General features: G+C 36.3%; 1 protein-coding gene and 2 non-coding genes across 6 annotated transcripts; all 3 read left to right on the top strand.

Moving 5' to 3' along the window:
* The first annotated feature begins 364 nt into the window (after positions 1-364).
* LOC114743197 (uncharacterized) lies at positions 365-9,198 on the top strand. 4 transcript variants are annotated; one of them, XM_028931387.1, is made up of 9 exons: positions 365-1,071; positions 2,045-2,230; positions 3,178-3,270; positions 3,558-3,740; positions 3,881-3,983; positions 4,060-4,242; positions 5,847-6,976; positions 7,076-7,509; positions 8,671-9,198. In XM_028931387.1, the coding sequence occupies exons 1-9, from the start codon at positions 811-813 to the stop codon at positions 8,723-8,725; spliced, it is 2,628 nt and encodes an 875-aa protein (XP_028787220.1). In that variant the 5' UTR covers positions 365-810; the 3' UTR covers positions 8,726-9,198. The 4 variants fall into 4 exon arrangements, with proteins under 4 accessions (XP_028787220.1, XP_028787219.1, XP_028787223.1 ...); XM_028931386.1 differs by lacking the exon at positions 8,671-9,198 and adding an exon at positions 7,667-8,547; XM_028931390.1 differs by lacking the exon at positions 8,671-9,198 and adding an exon at positions 7,667-8,547 and having other exon boundaries at positions 365-1,023.
* Positions 9,199-9,924: 726 nt separating this feature from the next.
* Positions 9,925-9,995, top strand: TRNAG-GCC (transfer RNA glycine (anticodon GCC)). Its single transcript has one exon. It is a non-coding gene; the product is annotated as a tRNA-Gly (tRNA).
* An 8-nt stretch (positions 9,996-10,003) lies between these two features.
* LOC114743199 (small nucleolar RNA snoR114) lies at positions 10,004-10,091 on the top strand. The gene has a single exon (XR_003739981.1). It is a non-coding gene; the product is annotated as a small nucleolar RNA snoR114 (small nucleolar RNA).
* The last annotated feature ends 3,496 nt before the right edge of the window (positions 10,092-13,587 follow it).

Below are 13,587 nucleotides of genomic sequence, written 5' to 3' on the forward strand. Positions count from 1 at the left end.
TAACCCCGGAAGAAGCCTTATCTCTTGTGCAACTATCAGCGGTATTTTTTTTTTTTTAATTTTGCCAACACTATTCATTGTATTTATTAAAAAAAATCATGAATTTGATTAAATTTAATTAATTATGGAATTTATATGTTCCCAAAATTTGGTATGCAAAGACGCATACTAGAGATATTACAGACAGTTAATCTTCATGAATTTAATTGTAATTTCCTTCCAAAATCTTGACACCCAAAAACACGTACTCTATCATTAAAGAAAGATCAAAAATTAATAATTCCCTAATCTCTTTGGTTGACTCATGAATTGGTTGCAATCCAGGGGAAAAAAAATTAGGTTTTGATGTTTTCTTTCCTTCCCGATTCTGTAAAACCGAAAAATTGATCCGTTTACATGAATCAGAATCCTTAACTGTTTGACTCGATTCAAGTCGAGTGGAGCCCAACTTTTTCCCGTGTCTGGCTCGCCAATTTCTGGATTTCATATTTAGGGTTGCATTTCTGGAGATCGAATTTTCCCTTGTTCCGTACCAAATAGCCCATCAATATTTGCCAATCCAAGCCCCCAGTCTCTGTATCCTTCGTGACGTTTTGATCTGTCTGTTTTCTGCCCGTCAAAATCTATGCCTTTTTGATACTACAGGTGGCAGTTGAATTAGGGACCCTGTTGCTTCTGCCCCGGTGGTTTCATACACCGATTCTGGGGTGTTGGCTTGTTGAAGCTCTCTTGTGGGCCGTCAGCATTTCCGAGTCCTGACACTGAAACGGTGTCGTATAGGTTTGCATTTGCATTCCCGTTGCGGGCATCATGGCTGATCTTCAAGTCAGTTCGCCGCGAATGACCGGTGCCGTAATTGCGGAGGATCGCCTGTGCTCGTCCCCACCATCGTCGCCGCTTCCGCCGTCAAACCCGGATCCTTCGTCGGTTGGGGCGGAAGCTTGGTCGAGAGCCGAGAAAACGACCCGTGACATATTGTGCAGGATACAGCCCACTTTGGGCGCCGACCAGAGAAGGAAGGAGGTCGTTGATTATGTACAGAGATTGATTAAATTTGGTGTTGGGTGCGAGGTGATGTTGGTCTCATTATGGCTGCTATTTCTTTTTCCTGTTCTTTTTAATTTGAACGTCATGTCAAGATTGTCGAGGATATGCGTGTGATGTCCAACGTTGCATCGGTTCTGTGACAGTTAGGCTCATATCTTGGTCTTTATTTTACAAGGTTGCGGGCATGAACTTTGAGTCATCTGTTTGCTTGTGTTGTCTATTTTAGCTTCTAAGACTTGTTCAGGTATATAGCTTCTGATATCGGACACATTTGAGTTGCTTGTGTTATGCTTCTAGCGATGATCTGTACAGCGTGATGCTGCCTTAAAACTGTGGGAATGATTTCTTGGCTGAGCGCACACTATCACATTGCTTGGCAACTTTGTTTATTGAAGCAATATCTTGAAAGGTTGACATTAGAAACGCGTAGGGTTCGTGTCCCTTGGACTCCTTTGCTATTGCTCTTTAAAGAATGCTTGCAGCTGACAAATTCACTAGTTCTCCTTCTTATAGTTTGATGGTGGTGATTAGGGTGAATTAAATAGAAGACACAGTGCTATCGTATGCAAGATCACATGGCTGATGTAGTCAGGACAGATTAATGGGGCTGCAACAAGTTGAATCAATTGAGTAATTTGGTGAAGGCTATTATTATACATTGCCATGATTTCCTGAATTGAGTGGTTAATCGGATGGATGCCATGGTTTTTGGATTTATTTTATTTACTTTTACTTTCCAATAGAAGGGATGTGATTTTGTGTGACAATTCAATAATTGTACTAACAAATTGGATAGCATACAACGATATTTCTTTGGATGAAGGCTGATGTTCTTTCCGGTTCATGCCATTTGATAGAAATTGTTTATCCAATTAATTGCAGTGGAGTGCAATGACCATGTGAAGAAAAATTTCTTGGCTAATTGTAGTAAACTAGTGATAAAATATATTTATAGAAAAAATATGTAGGTTACCTTGACATTGTTTCATGGTTACAGGTCTTCCCATATGGATCGGTTCCATTAAAAACATATCTTCCAGATGGCGATATTGATTTGACTGCACTTAGTGGTCAGAATATTGAGGATGCATTAGTATCTGATATTCATACCGTCCTAAGGGGGCAGGAAATCAATGAAGCTGCTGAATATGAAGTAAAGGATGTTCGCTTCATTGATGCTGAGGTGCTTGCCACCCTCCTTGATATTTTATTGGGATATTAATATTTTTATTGATTTAAATTAGAGTTCCAGGGTGGTTATGAGCCTTAATATGTTGAATCTGCATTCAGTTTCAATTTAGAGGGTAATAAATTTTACTCTCTAGTAGGGAATGGAGATCGATGCCCCCTTTGGGGTTGAAAATGCCTTAATTTTATGCACAAGTGCCCTTTTACTCACCTTCCTGTTCTTTATTCCAAGAAGTGCTATTATTTTCAACTTCATTTTTTAGCTTAGTAAGAGTAATTGTTTCTTTGGTTATTGTAGAGTAGTGAACTTTATTTTGGTAACTTTGGGTAGAATTTGAATGAGTCCTGCCAATTTTGATTTGTATGAAATCTCTGTTAATCTGTGAAATATTTTGAGTAGAACATTTTTTATTTTATAACTTAGGAGATCTCTATTGGGATGAGCAACAGCAACTTCTTGTGTGAAAAAGGATGCCGTGCAGGCAAAGCCATTATCTTCCTGTAATCTGTGGAAACAAAGTTCTCTTATCCTTGGCTCATGTGAATGTGATTTTATAATATCCCATGTCCTTCCTGTCCCCTTTACCATGGTGATCAAAGTCTCCTTATTTATGTTAATATACGATTTGAATTTTATTTTTTTTCTTGGATGAGGAATTCTAACTGGTATTCAGGGCTCAACGTTATTCTTTTCTTTTGTGGGCTTCAAAATGTTCCTAATTATGCACACATTGCTGAAACAATATATCTGGTTGTTTCTGCCAACCATGTTTGTTTTTGAGCTGCTTGTCATTTGCATTTTTTGTGTTAAGTAAGAAAGGAGCTTTTTATTTGCTGAAAAAGCTAAAATATGGATTGCTGAAGAGTTATTTGTCTAGTGATTCATTTTGTAGATAATTGTATTTGTCTTATATTGAGGTGTTGGGGTTTACTCATTTGCAGGTTAAGCTTGTCAAATGCATCGTGCAGAATATTGTGGTAGATATTTCTTTCAATCAGTTGGGAGGACTCTGTACATTATGTTTTCTTGAAAAGGTATCTTCTGAAGACCACCAACCACTTTTGAAATATTGGGTCAGGGACACTTTTGCTCTGCGCATGAGAAGGCAGGATGATGCATGTTTACTGTTCTCTTGTGTATTGCTCTATTTGGAGCCCCTAGAGTTTTGACGTAAGGCTTAATACTCAATGAATTTTGCCACTTGCATGCATTCTTGCGTGATAGTTTGGAGTTATTTCACTTTGATGCAGTTTGGCTCTTCCATTTTGTTGTTGCATTAATTGAATTCATTGGTAATTGATTTCTGCTTTTATAATGACAGGTTGATCGTCTTGTTGGAAAGGATCATCTTTTCAAGCGTAGTATTATCTTGATAAAAGCTTGGTGCTACTATGAGAGTCGTATCCTTGGTGCCCACCATGGTCTGATTTCAACATATGCTTTGGAAGCGCTAGTTCTTTATATTTTCCATCAATTTCATTTATCCCTAGATGGTCCACTAGCAGTAAGTTCGCCAGCAAATCTCCTCTGGTCCTACTTTTTCAGAAAAATGGGGGAAAAAAAAGGAGAAACTATTTAAATTGCATGATGCTTTTGATGCATCCTTTTTTTCCTGAAAATTTTCCTTTCTACCTAATGTTTCAGGTTCTATATAGATTTTTGGATTACTTCAGCAAATTTGACTGGGACAATTATTGCGTTAGTTTGAGGGGGCCAGTTAAGAAGTCTTCACTGCCGGATATAGTAGGTGCGCAATATATTTATGTTTGTTGATCAAACACCATCATGATTGATTTCCTGATTCTCTATTTCTTTTGGTGAAGCTGAGGCGCCAGAAAATGGGAGTTCTCTACTTCTAACAGAAGAATTTATCAGAGATTGCGTGGAATCGTTTTCAGTTCCTTCTAGGGGGCTTGAGCAAAGCATGCGTGCATTTCCCCAGAAACACCTTAACATCATTGATCCATTAAAGGAAAACAACAACCTTGGGCGCAGTGTTAATAGAGGTATTAAGGACCTCATCATTTGATCCGAATGGTTGAATTATGTTCCCGCAGATGATATTAACACTGTGAGATGATGTCCCTCCCCCCCCCCCCCCCAACCGAAACTTATAATTCTGTATTTAGAATCCTACCTTTGCTTAAAATATCCCCTTTAATTTGAGAATTTGTTGAGTTATTTTAGGAGATTTAAATGTGAAAAACTGGCAGATTAGTCTTAACAAGTCATGCTCAGTGAGTACAGATGAGTCACTTGTTACAGAAGATCCTTCTAATTTGGGAAATGGCTCTAAAGGGTTGTGTTGAGCAGGGCTGTTAAGATTGTGACTCAGATTACAAGTTCTCATGATCCCGCCATTTATTTATCTCAATTCTAAGTGGGATTCAGATATGCCAGGACTGCAACCTGGTCATAGAATCTTTTGTCCAAGTGCGATCATTGAAGGAACTTGATTTTCTTTTCTTTCTTTCTTCCCCTTTTTTAGTGTAAGAACTGAATGCATTGCTCCTGGAGAGTGAGAATGGTGTGTTCAAGACTTCTGGCAGTCCAGGACTGTGCGATCTAGTTGAGGGGTTTGAAGATCTCTTGAGTCTTTTGTTTATGCATCTTCCTTATGGAGGTCATTCTCGTCTTCTATTACCCATCTCTGCTTTGCTCACTAGATGAAGCATTCATTGTGCTCCTTTCGCCTTTATTGAAATGATAAGCTCATAGCACTTTTTTTTTTTTGGTGACTTTAGTGAGAGTGGCAAGGAAGTTTGACGATTCAATTAAATATTCTGAAGTTCCACAATGTAACCCTGTTTCGCGCTTTTTTGACTGTGATGAGAATGTGGACCAGAATAAAATGGCAACGCAAAGCCGGAAAGAGCCAAAACAGCACTTCTACCCAGAAGTTGGACCATTGCCTTACTTTTTCTAAATTTTACCTTACTCCATTTTGAGTGGTGGTACTTTATTTTATCCTGTCCAAGTAAACCAATTAGAAATTGAGTTTTTCTCAATTCTTTGAATTACGAGGCACTGGTGATTTATGAGTTGTGTTAAATAAATCATGATTTTTTAAAAAAAAAATTTATGGGTTGTGCTGAAGTATTTGATAGTAAATTATTCTGAATTTTATGTAGCTATAAAATGTTATCATAGACAGCAGCATAGGGTCCCATCTCCATGCAATTTGATCTTTTTGACCCCATGACCATTCCTGTTTAAGACCTTGATCTAAACAACAATGATCTTGAGTGCATCCCTCTTAAGTTTTATGCAATAGAAAAAACGCCTTGAGCACTTAAATTATATGTACTTAGAGGGGAAGTTTCCTTCATTATTTGCTGACAATGTCCGTATTTGTTTCCTCATGAGGTGTGTTGCCTTTCTAAACAATGTCATGTCATTCATCTTTTCCACAAAGTCTCTCATCCCTTTTCAACTATTCATCATTCTTGCGTGGCAGTATTAGTTAGTTCTGACAAACGATTGTGCTTTAAAGATCTCTGCTGCAAGTATACAGTGTCCCCCCCCCCCCCAAAAAAAAAAAAAAAAAAGAATCCAAAATAGCCACTATGTGTCTTCATTTAATATCGTCATGCCATTCATTCTCTTGTAGGTAACTTCTATAGGATACGCAGTGCCTTCAAGTATGGAGCCCGTAAACTTGGCTGGATTCTTATGTTACCCAAGGATAAAATAGAAGATGAGCTGAATAAGTTCTTTGCAAACACTTTGGATAGGCATGGAAACACACAATGGGATGACATCCTATTGCCAAGTTTGGCTTATGGTGCAAGAGCTTTTGACTTTTCATCCTCCTCTGACTCTAGATCTTTCCCAGAGGACATGGCACTTCTCAATTTGTCAGGTGGACTTAACAAAGATACTATGATGGAAGGTCGACATAACTCTGAAGTCAGAGATGAAGTAGAGCGAAATCTAGTAGAAGATATCTCCGCCCATGCAGGGCCATCATACAATTCCAGTCTAGATAAAAATGTAGTTTCAGGGTATTTTCCTGTTGAAGATTTTAATAGTGTTGCTACTTCTGGAGTCTTGGGTATGGTGAGTAATGGTTCGTCATATTCAAATGTGAGGACTCTCTTGAGTAATTCAGGGTCAGGAAAGCATTTAATTCACTCCAATCTTGGCTTGCTAAGAGAAAATGGGAATGTTGAAAATGGGATTTCTTGTACTGAATCAGCTGTGAATTCTTTTCTTGGTGATGAGAAAGTGAAGCCTGGTATGGTGAGCAGTTCAGTCTGTTCAACTAATAATGAGAAGAACGTTTCATCATATGGTTCAGCAGTTTTGAATAATGCAGCTGATAACTTAGATGGTGTTTCCTCTTCTGATGGTGATAGATGCGCTGAAAGTGTTTCTGGAGGCTCTGAAGCTTCGAAAGCTTTGTTGGACCTGACTGGAGATTATGACAGTAACATTAGGAACCTACAATATGGTCAGCTTTGTCACGGTTTTGCTGCCCCTCCTCTTGTGGTGCCTAGTCCCCCCATGTCTCCTAGGTTACCGAATAGGAATCTATGGGAAACTGTTCGTCAGGGTTTACAGATTAACCACAACATTCATCCTCAGGCAAACTCTAATGGTATTGTTGTGGGACCACAACTTTATGTTGTAAATCAACCTACTCTCCCCATTGCCTCGTTTGGTCCTGAAGAGAAGAGAAAACCACGAGGAACTGGAGCATACTTCCCCAATATGGTATCTGTAGAAAGTTATTTAGATGTAATATCGTTCCCATAGATACATGCTTCTGAGCTATTTATGTTTGTATGGATGGAGCTTTGCAGTTGAAATCTAACCGTCAAGCTCATAATTTTGCAGGCTTCCCGCCCATACAAGGATAGGGCAACACCTGGAAGGGGAAGGGGCCAAGTTCCTGGGGCTCATGGACAACTGCAGAGACACACACGTAAATATGGTATGGCTCCAGCTCTGCAAGAAGTGAACGTGTCTGTGGACGGTATCTTTGAGCCTGCATTAGAAGGGTATCCACTTATTGGCAATATTAGACCCAGGTTGTCTGATACATATTTCTCTCAACCTTCCACACGGGGATCTCAATACGCTAACGGTTTCCTTCATCCATCTGAGAAACATGAGGCTGACACTGTTAGCCCTCAGCTGCGGGGACCATCAAGAACTGATATAAGCAGTCATCCAGAACCTGGCATTTCTAGTTCTGGAGGCTCTGTGCCTAGCTCAGGTGTCATGGCAGAGGAGAGTCCTAATTCAATAGCTGGAGTCGATCACAAAAGGTAATTAAAAATCTCCGTTTTTGCTTCTTGAAATGTTGAAGAGATGTGTTAAATTATTGGCATTTGTTTTCTGAGATTGAAGCACTACATGGTTATAGCTTGTGCCCGGTAGTTTTCCTTTCTTTTTTTAAGGGGATGTGTATGGTTTGGGATTCAGGATTGAAGTGCAGGCCTATCATTTGAAGGATGAAGATGACTTCCCCCCACTTTCTCACTGACTGCTACTGATGAATGGGGAATATGTAGTAGCATTAACAGTAATGGTCAATACATGGAAACAACAATTATGCCTTTCAGCGGGTGTAGCTAAAGGATGGCGATTTTGTGAGAATAAGAACAGTGTGCACTCATCTGAAAATGGAAGATAGTTTCCCTCCACTCTGGGAATACATAGAACTGAGTAGTTCCAAATAAGTAGAAAAATGCTGAGAATAACAGTAGACGCTAACGAACTAGGCTTTAGTTTTGATGGAGATGAGACATCCGTTTTCCCTTGTTTTCTTGCTCCAGTTGGTTTATTGTACAAAAGTGCGTGTAAATACTGCTCCTCCCTCCTAAATTTGCGATTGTTGCCGTTATTTAGAGATGTATATATCAGGCAATGCTTCTGAAATTTTGTGTTCCTAGTTCTGTTGTTTTTGTAATACTGAAGATGTTAGATATCTCATGGGAATGGATACACAGGATTCTGGCAGTTGCAGTTTATATACCTCTAGTTTTAATCTGGACCTTTAGGTTTAGTACAGGATTTCATGCGTGACCTTGCTTGATATGATCAGATGTGGAGAAACAATACTGGTTTCTACTCTTCATATACTTGTTCTCAAGTGGTGAAATGCAAGACCTTTGCACCACCCCGGCTCGTATTTGGCATTGTTATATATGCAGCCCGGTGAATAAGCATGGGCTGTGTGCGCAGTGAAATCCATTAGTGTTGAACTGTTGTGAATTAAGTGAATATGTGCTAGGCTACAAGCTTTATTTTAAAGTGAAGAACAGATTAAAGATCTTTGTGCAGTATTCTAAATCTTTTTCTCCCTTTCTTTTTATCTTTCTTAGGGCAGCTTATTTCAATTATTTATTTCGTTTTCTTCTTAATTGAGAACGAATCAGTTATTCTGTTCATTTTATTTGATATTCCCCCATTGTTTTTCATGGCAGAAGCAATATTTATGGAGTCCATGGCCAACCAAATAGGTTTCCACGAGAAACATAACTAGTTTCCACAATGTAGCTCACATGGGGTTTCAGTGTAACCTTTTATCCCCCCACCCCCCAAAAAAACGTTAGATTAGTAGCTGGAAGATGACCTGGGTGATCCATCTCCACCCCAACCTGATTTTATTCAGATTAGAGGTGCCAAATTGGAGCAGGTAGAAAATAGGTTTGCACAGGCTAGGCTTTTGCGAGGCTATCTGTCCCAGTTTTTTTGTTTTTGTATTTTTTTTTTAAATTTAACTGGCTCCATAGTTGGTGTGTATGTAAATTATATTTAATTCGCTTCTACGTAGTTTAGGCACGACCGAATTCAAGTGACTATTGTAATTGTTGTAAGGATAATATATCGTGTACATAGTATGTTTCTGATGAGAAAAAGACAAAAATAGCAAGAGGAATTTGCCCATGCAATGTATGCAGTGTGATTGCAATGTCAAGATTGAGAATGATTAGCTTGATTTTGTATATTAACACTTGTGAACATAAGGAGGTATTGGATTTTTACAATTTAATGATAAGGATAATCTAATGTTACAAGTCCACCCATGCGATGATGCATGAGGTGTGACTAATTTTCAACAAAAAATTGCGATGGCAAGGGAATTTTAGCGCCAAAGTCTTGTGAGAAAACCTTGCACGTACGTGATTCGTAAGTTGTCATAAATTCCATGTTTATTGGGGGATCGTATACTAATTCTTGCAATTATTGTCATCGTAATAGTAATTTCAAGCTCCGTGTGATTTATAAAAATTACAAACTAGAATTTTCGGGAATGGATGTCCAATTTTCATAAAAAAATGATTTTTGTTTGATTGATTTTTTTTTTTTTAACTAGGCACAGCATTATGTTATTAAAAGGAGGTATTTTTCTTCGAACCTGTAGGAGGACTAACCTTTTTTCAACTTGATCCAGCCTCTAACCTAAACGTGAACCCTTTCATGAAAAATGTGACATTAGACCCGTATGATATAATCACAAAAACTTCAAATATTTTGCGGACTTAACATGTCGTGAACTGTGAAGTACGTAAAAGCCCAAAAGGCCCAGGTGGAAGATCCACATCAGTGCTTCAAACTTGTTCTTTTTCTGGTCCTATTTTGTGGGCTTCCCCGCTTTTCATAAACGCCCGTCTATTAGGTGTAAAATTAAAAAAAGTAAACAATGATTAATTGGTTTTTCCCAAGCAAATCAACAAGCACCAGTGGTCTAGTGGTAGAATAGTACCCTGCCACGGTACAGACCCGGGTTCGATTCCCGGCTGGTGCACTTCAGTAGGGCGATGATGACTCCGTGTGCCAACTGTGACGGATGATTCTGTCACCAGCGTCAGATCTTCTGACGAATATAGGCGCATCTGAGCTCTCTGTTTTTAATTATTTTTTCCATCTGTAAAATCTTCTCATCACTAATCTTTTATTTGAAAGATGTTTGATTGGTTTGTAACTCTATGCAAGCACAGGTCGTCCCACCTGGTGTTGTTCTCAATACAACCCCCACATTATTCCGAACACAGTCTCGTAGTGCTTCTGCCTGTTTCACCCAAGCTCCATCGTTTCTGCCTTCTTATTTCCACCACTCATCTTTTCAACTTAACTTTACCAGCTAGCCCTACTTACTGTAACTGCCGCTGTGGTTTTTCTTTGTCTTCCTTTTCTTACGTGTTGACATGCATATATAAATATGGCAAATAAAAAAGACGCCTGTGCTTTGATCCAAAATGGAAGTACAGTTTTGTGGTTGGAGATCAACCTTAGGCCACAATTATTGGCATCTTTCCTCTGTTCATCGCAGATTTTGAAATCAAAGTTTGGTGGGATTTTTGCCTCCCACCTTCTTCATCGTCTGGTTGTGGATTTAATTTGTTGTCCAAGCTACTCACGATCTGTGAATTTCATCATGATTGGATTCCCTGCAGCATGGGAGAAAGTTTTAGCTTCGTTTAAATTATTGAGACTGCATTAAATCAATCATGTGTATTGTGTGGGACGGTTTGTATGAGATTGAGGTATGTTTTTGTGCCTGTGCCTGTGAGAGAGACATATGTTCTTCTTTTGTTTTTTGTTTTTTATTTCAACTTGTTTTCATATAAGATCACATTGAACTTCATCTAATTCAGATTTGAGATTAAGAGTTTTAGAGGCAGCTTTTGCAAAATTATCTTTCACATTTACGTCAAATTCGGACGCCTAGTCTCAGGTTAAAGTGATCATACACTTGTTTTCATTAATTGGCATTTATTACTGCTGCAGTGATGTGAAATGAATTTTATGATGAAAACGATATTAATTAATTAATTGATTGATTAGTTCGGATGATGAATATGAAATTTTCAAGAAAAAAATGATCCTTGTGCTGAAATACAAGAAAATAAGTCAAATTTGCTTTCGCGTAAAGATAATTTTAATTATGAAAAGAAAGATCTCATTTTCAAAGGAGATAAGAACGAAAGCCAATGAAAGGACTCTATCGAATAAACAATGGCCAATACGTATTGTCAGTTTGAAATTATCTTATATTATGATTCAATCAATTCAACTATGGTCAACTCACCGATCCATAATAATATTTTCCTAGGGGGGGCTTACAGTAAATTTTTAAAATATTTAAGCCAAAAGGACTCTACGCGAGGTAAACATTAATTATTTATATGATGAATTTTTCATGGAATCAGTATCCTGATTCTTTTAGTGGTATAATTTTATTCATAATTTTTTTATGCAATTAATGAGAATATTTTAAAAAATAGGCTAAAGTATACTTTTTATTTTGATGAAGGCTAAAGTATACTTTTAATCATTTAACTTTACACAAGGTTTTATTTTGGTCCCTTAACTTTAAAAAGTAAATTTTTAGTCCTCTAATCCTAAAACTATTAACAAAAATAATGATATTAAACTTTTGAATGCTTATAAAATATTACTAAATACTAAAATATTAAGTTTAACATTTTAAAGAACCATGATTGTTACAAAAAATTATTATTTAAGACTAATAATTTTAGAGTTAAAGAACTAAAAATATACTTTTTAAAGTTAAGGGATCAAAATTAAACCTTACATAAAATTAAAGGACCAAATGTATAATTTAGTCTTGAACAATAAATTATATTTATAACTGAGAATATTTTGGAGAATGAATTGTATTTATAACTAAATTTAACTCCCAACTATTTTTTATATTAAAAAAAAAGATAGTAACATTATTTGTTGCTGGACTATTCTTGGACGGCTTATATTTATTTGTCTTCAACCAACCCAAAAAGAATATCATAATTAAAAATCTCCAGTACATGGTACCTATAGGATTATATATTCCATCAACAACGAGCCGTCATCTTTTTAACCTTTTTTAAGGTTAATGCAAAAAGATTAGTTAAATAAAAGACTTATTATTTCCCTATAGAATAGAAGACTTCTTCGTTAGTAGTTGTGGTCAAATAGAAGAGTTCGGACAAGTTTTTTTTTTTAATTTTTTATCACCGTGAACAATTTTTTAATTTGCTCAACCTTGACAAAAAAGTTACGTGGCTCAGTAATTATTCATTTATTTATTATATAACTGATGATCATAAAGCAATTCGTGATTTTGTGTGTGTGTGTGTGTTCCCCTTTTTTCAGAGGTTTTAAGTTTTCATTGAAATTAATTTAAACTTCTGAGTATAGAATTTATGCTGCAGAAAGTGGTTTATACTTTTCTGAATTTTTCATATGCTTAAAATATGGCTGGATCTCGTTAGATTCCATTATCCTTGATCATTATCGAATATAGGACCAGAAAAGAAAAGGGAGAATAAAACTAAAAATACTGCCCTTTATATATATATATATATATATATATATATATATATATGCATATATATGACAAAACTCACCTCCAGTTGCTTATATCTTGGCTGTCCAATTTCCTGATGAGTAAGTGCCACTTAGATTTTTTTTTTCAACACATGCTCTCTCTCCATTTCCTTCCATGATCTTCCAATTACAAACGTGAATAATATTATCGACACAGTTTTATAAGTTACAACTTACAAAATAAAAGTAAAAAACAAAAAAATTTAGAAAGTTAACTTATGAGTTTGACAATATAATTATTGAAAATTTCTTTAAGCACTACATTTAAAATTGTATACATGAATAATTAATATTTTCACTCGCAAGAAAGAAAAACGTAGTTAATATTTTTAAATCTCGTGTGCGCGGATATAACAATATATAGTAAATGATGTGTAAATATAGATTTTGATGAGAAAATATAATTCATAGCCTATCATAGACTTTAATTAGGGCTTTATCTAGTTATAACAAAAAAGATAATATATATAATCAGAAGTTGTCTTCACAGTAATTAATTCTGATATTCCCTTTTTTGCTTCTAGGACGTTGTAACTTGGGTGACAATTTAGTTGAGCATAACATTAGACGGCTCTGCTCAAATGATCAATAATAAACATGCATGAGATTTATTGTCTGCGAATGCTTGTTGAATAAATAACTATAATCACGTATGTTATTTATGTTCAAAATAATTAGTTATGATTAAGGATATCAACTTAAATTACACATGCGCACACATCTTTTTATTTAGAGTGTCTAGGTAAAAACTACCATGATTTTTGTTATCAAAAAAAAAAAAAACTAAACCATGATTTTAAAAACGATTTCACAATGTATAAAGTAAATATATGAAATTAAAAGTATTGTTTCGATTCACATAAACTATTTTTAAAAAGTACTTTTAGATTAAACCAAACACTCCCCGACTTAATTAAATTCACTTAAGATGTCTCATTCAAACCATAGAATCTCTTCCTACAAAGCATCAAATTGCAACAACTCATCCTACAATAATTTAAACATCA

Source organism: Neltuma alba, unplaced genomic scaffold (genome assembly GCF_004799145.2).
Source record: "Neltuma alba isolate B1F8T4 unplaced genomic scaffold, ASM479914v2 tig00003971_pilon, whole genome shotgun sequence".
Classification (NCBI taxonomy): domain Eukaryota; kingdom Viridiplantae; phylum Streptophyta; class Magnoliopsida; order Fabales; family Fabaceae; genus Neltuma; species Neltuma alba.

Bases quoted from the DNA above. Each gene is read 5' to 3' on its own strand.
- LOC114743197 (XM_028931386.1), top strand. From the start codon at position 811: ATGGCTGATCTTCAAGTCAGTTCGCCGCGAATGACCGGTGCCGTAATT. The intron at 3,271-3,557 runs GTATCTTCTGAA...TTATAATGACAG, and splicing joins CATTATGTTTTCTTGAAAAG to GTTGATCGTCTTGTTGGAAA. The intron at 7,510-7,666 runs GTAATTAAAAAT...TTTGGGATTCAG, and splicing joins GCTGGAGTCGATCACAAAAG to GATTGAAGTGCAGGCCTATC.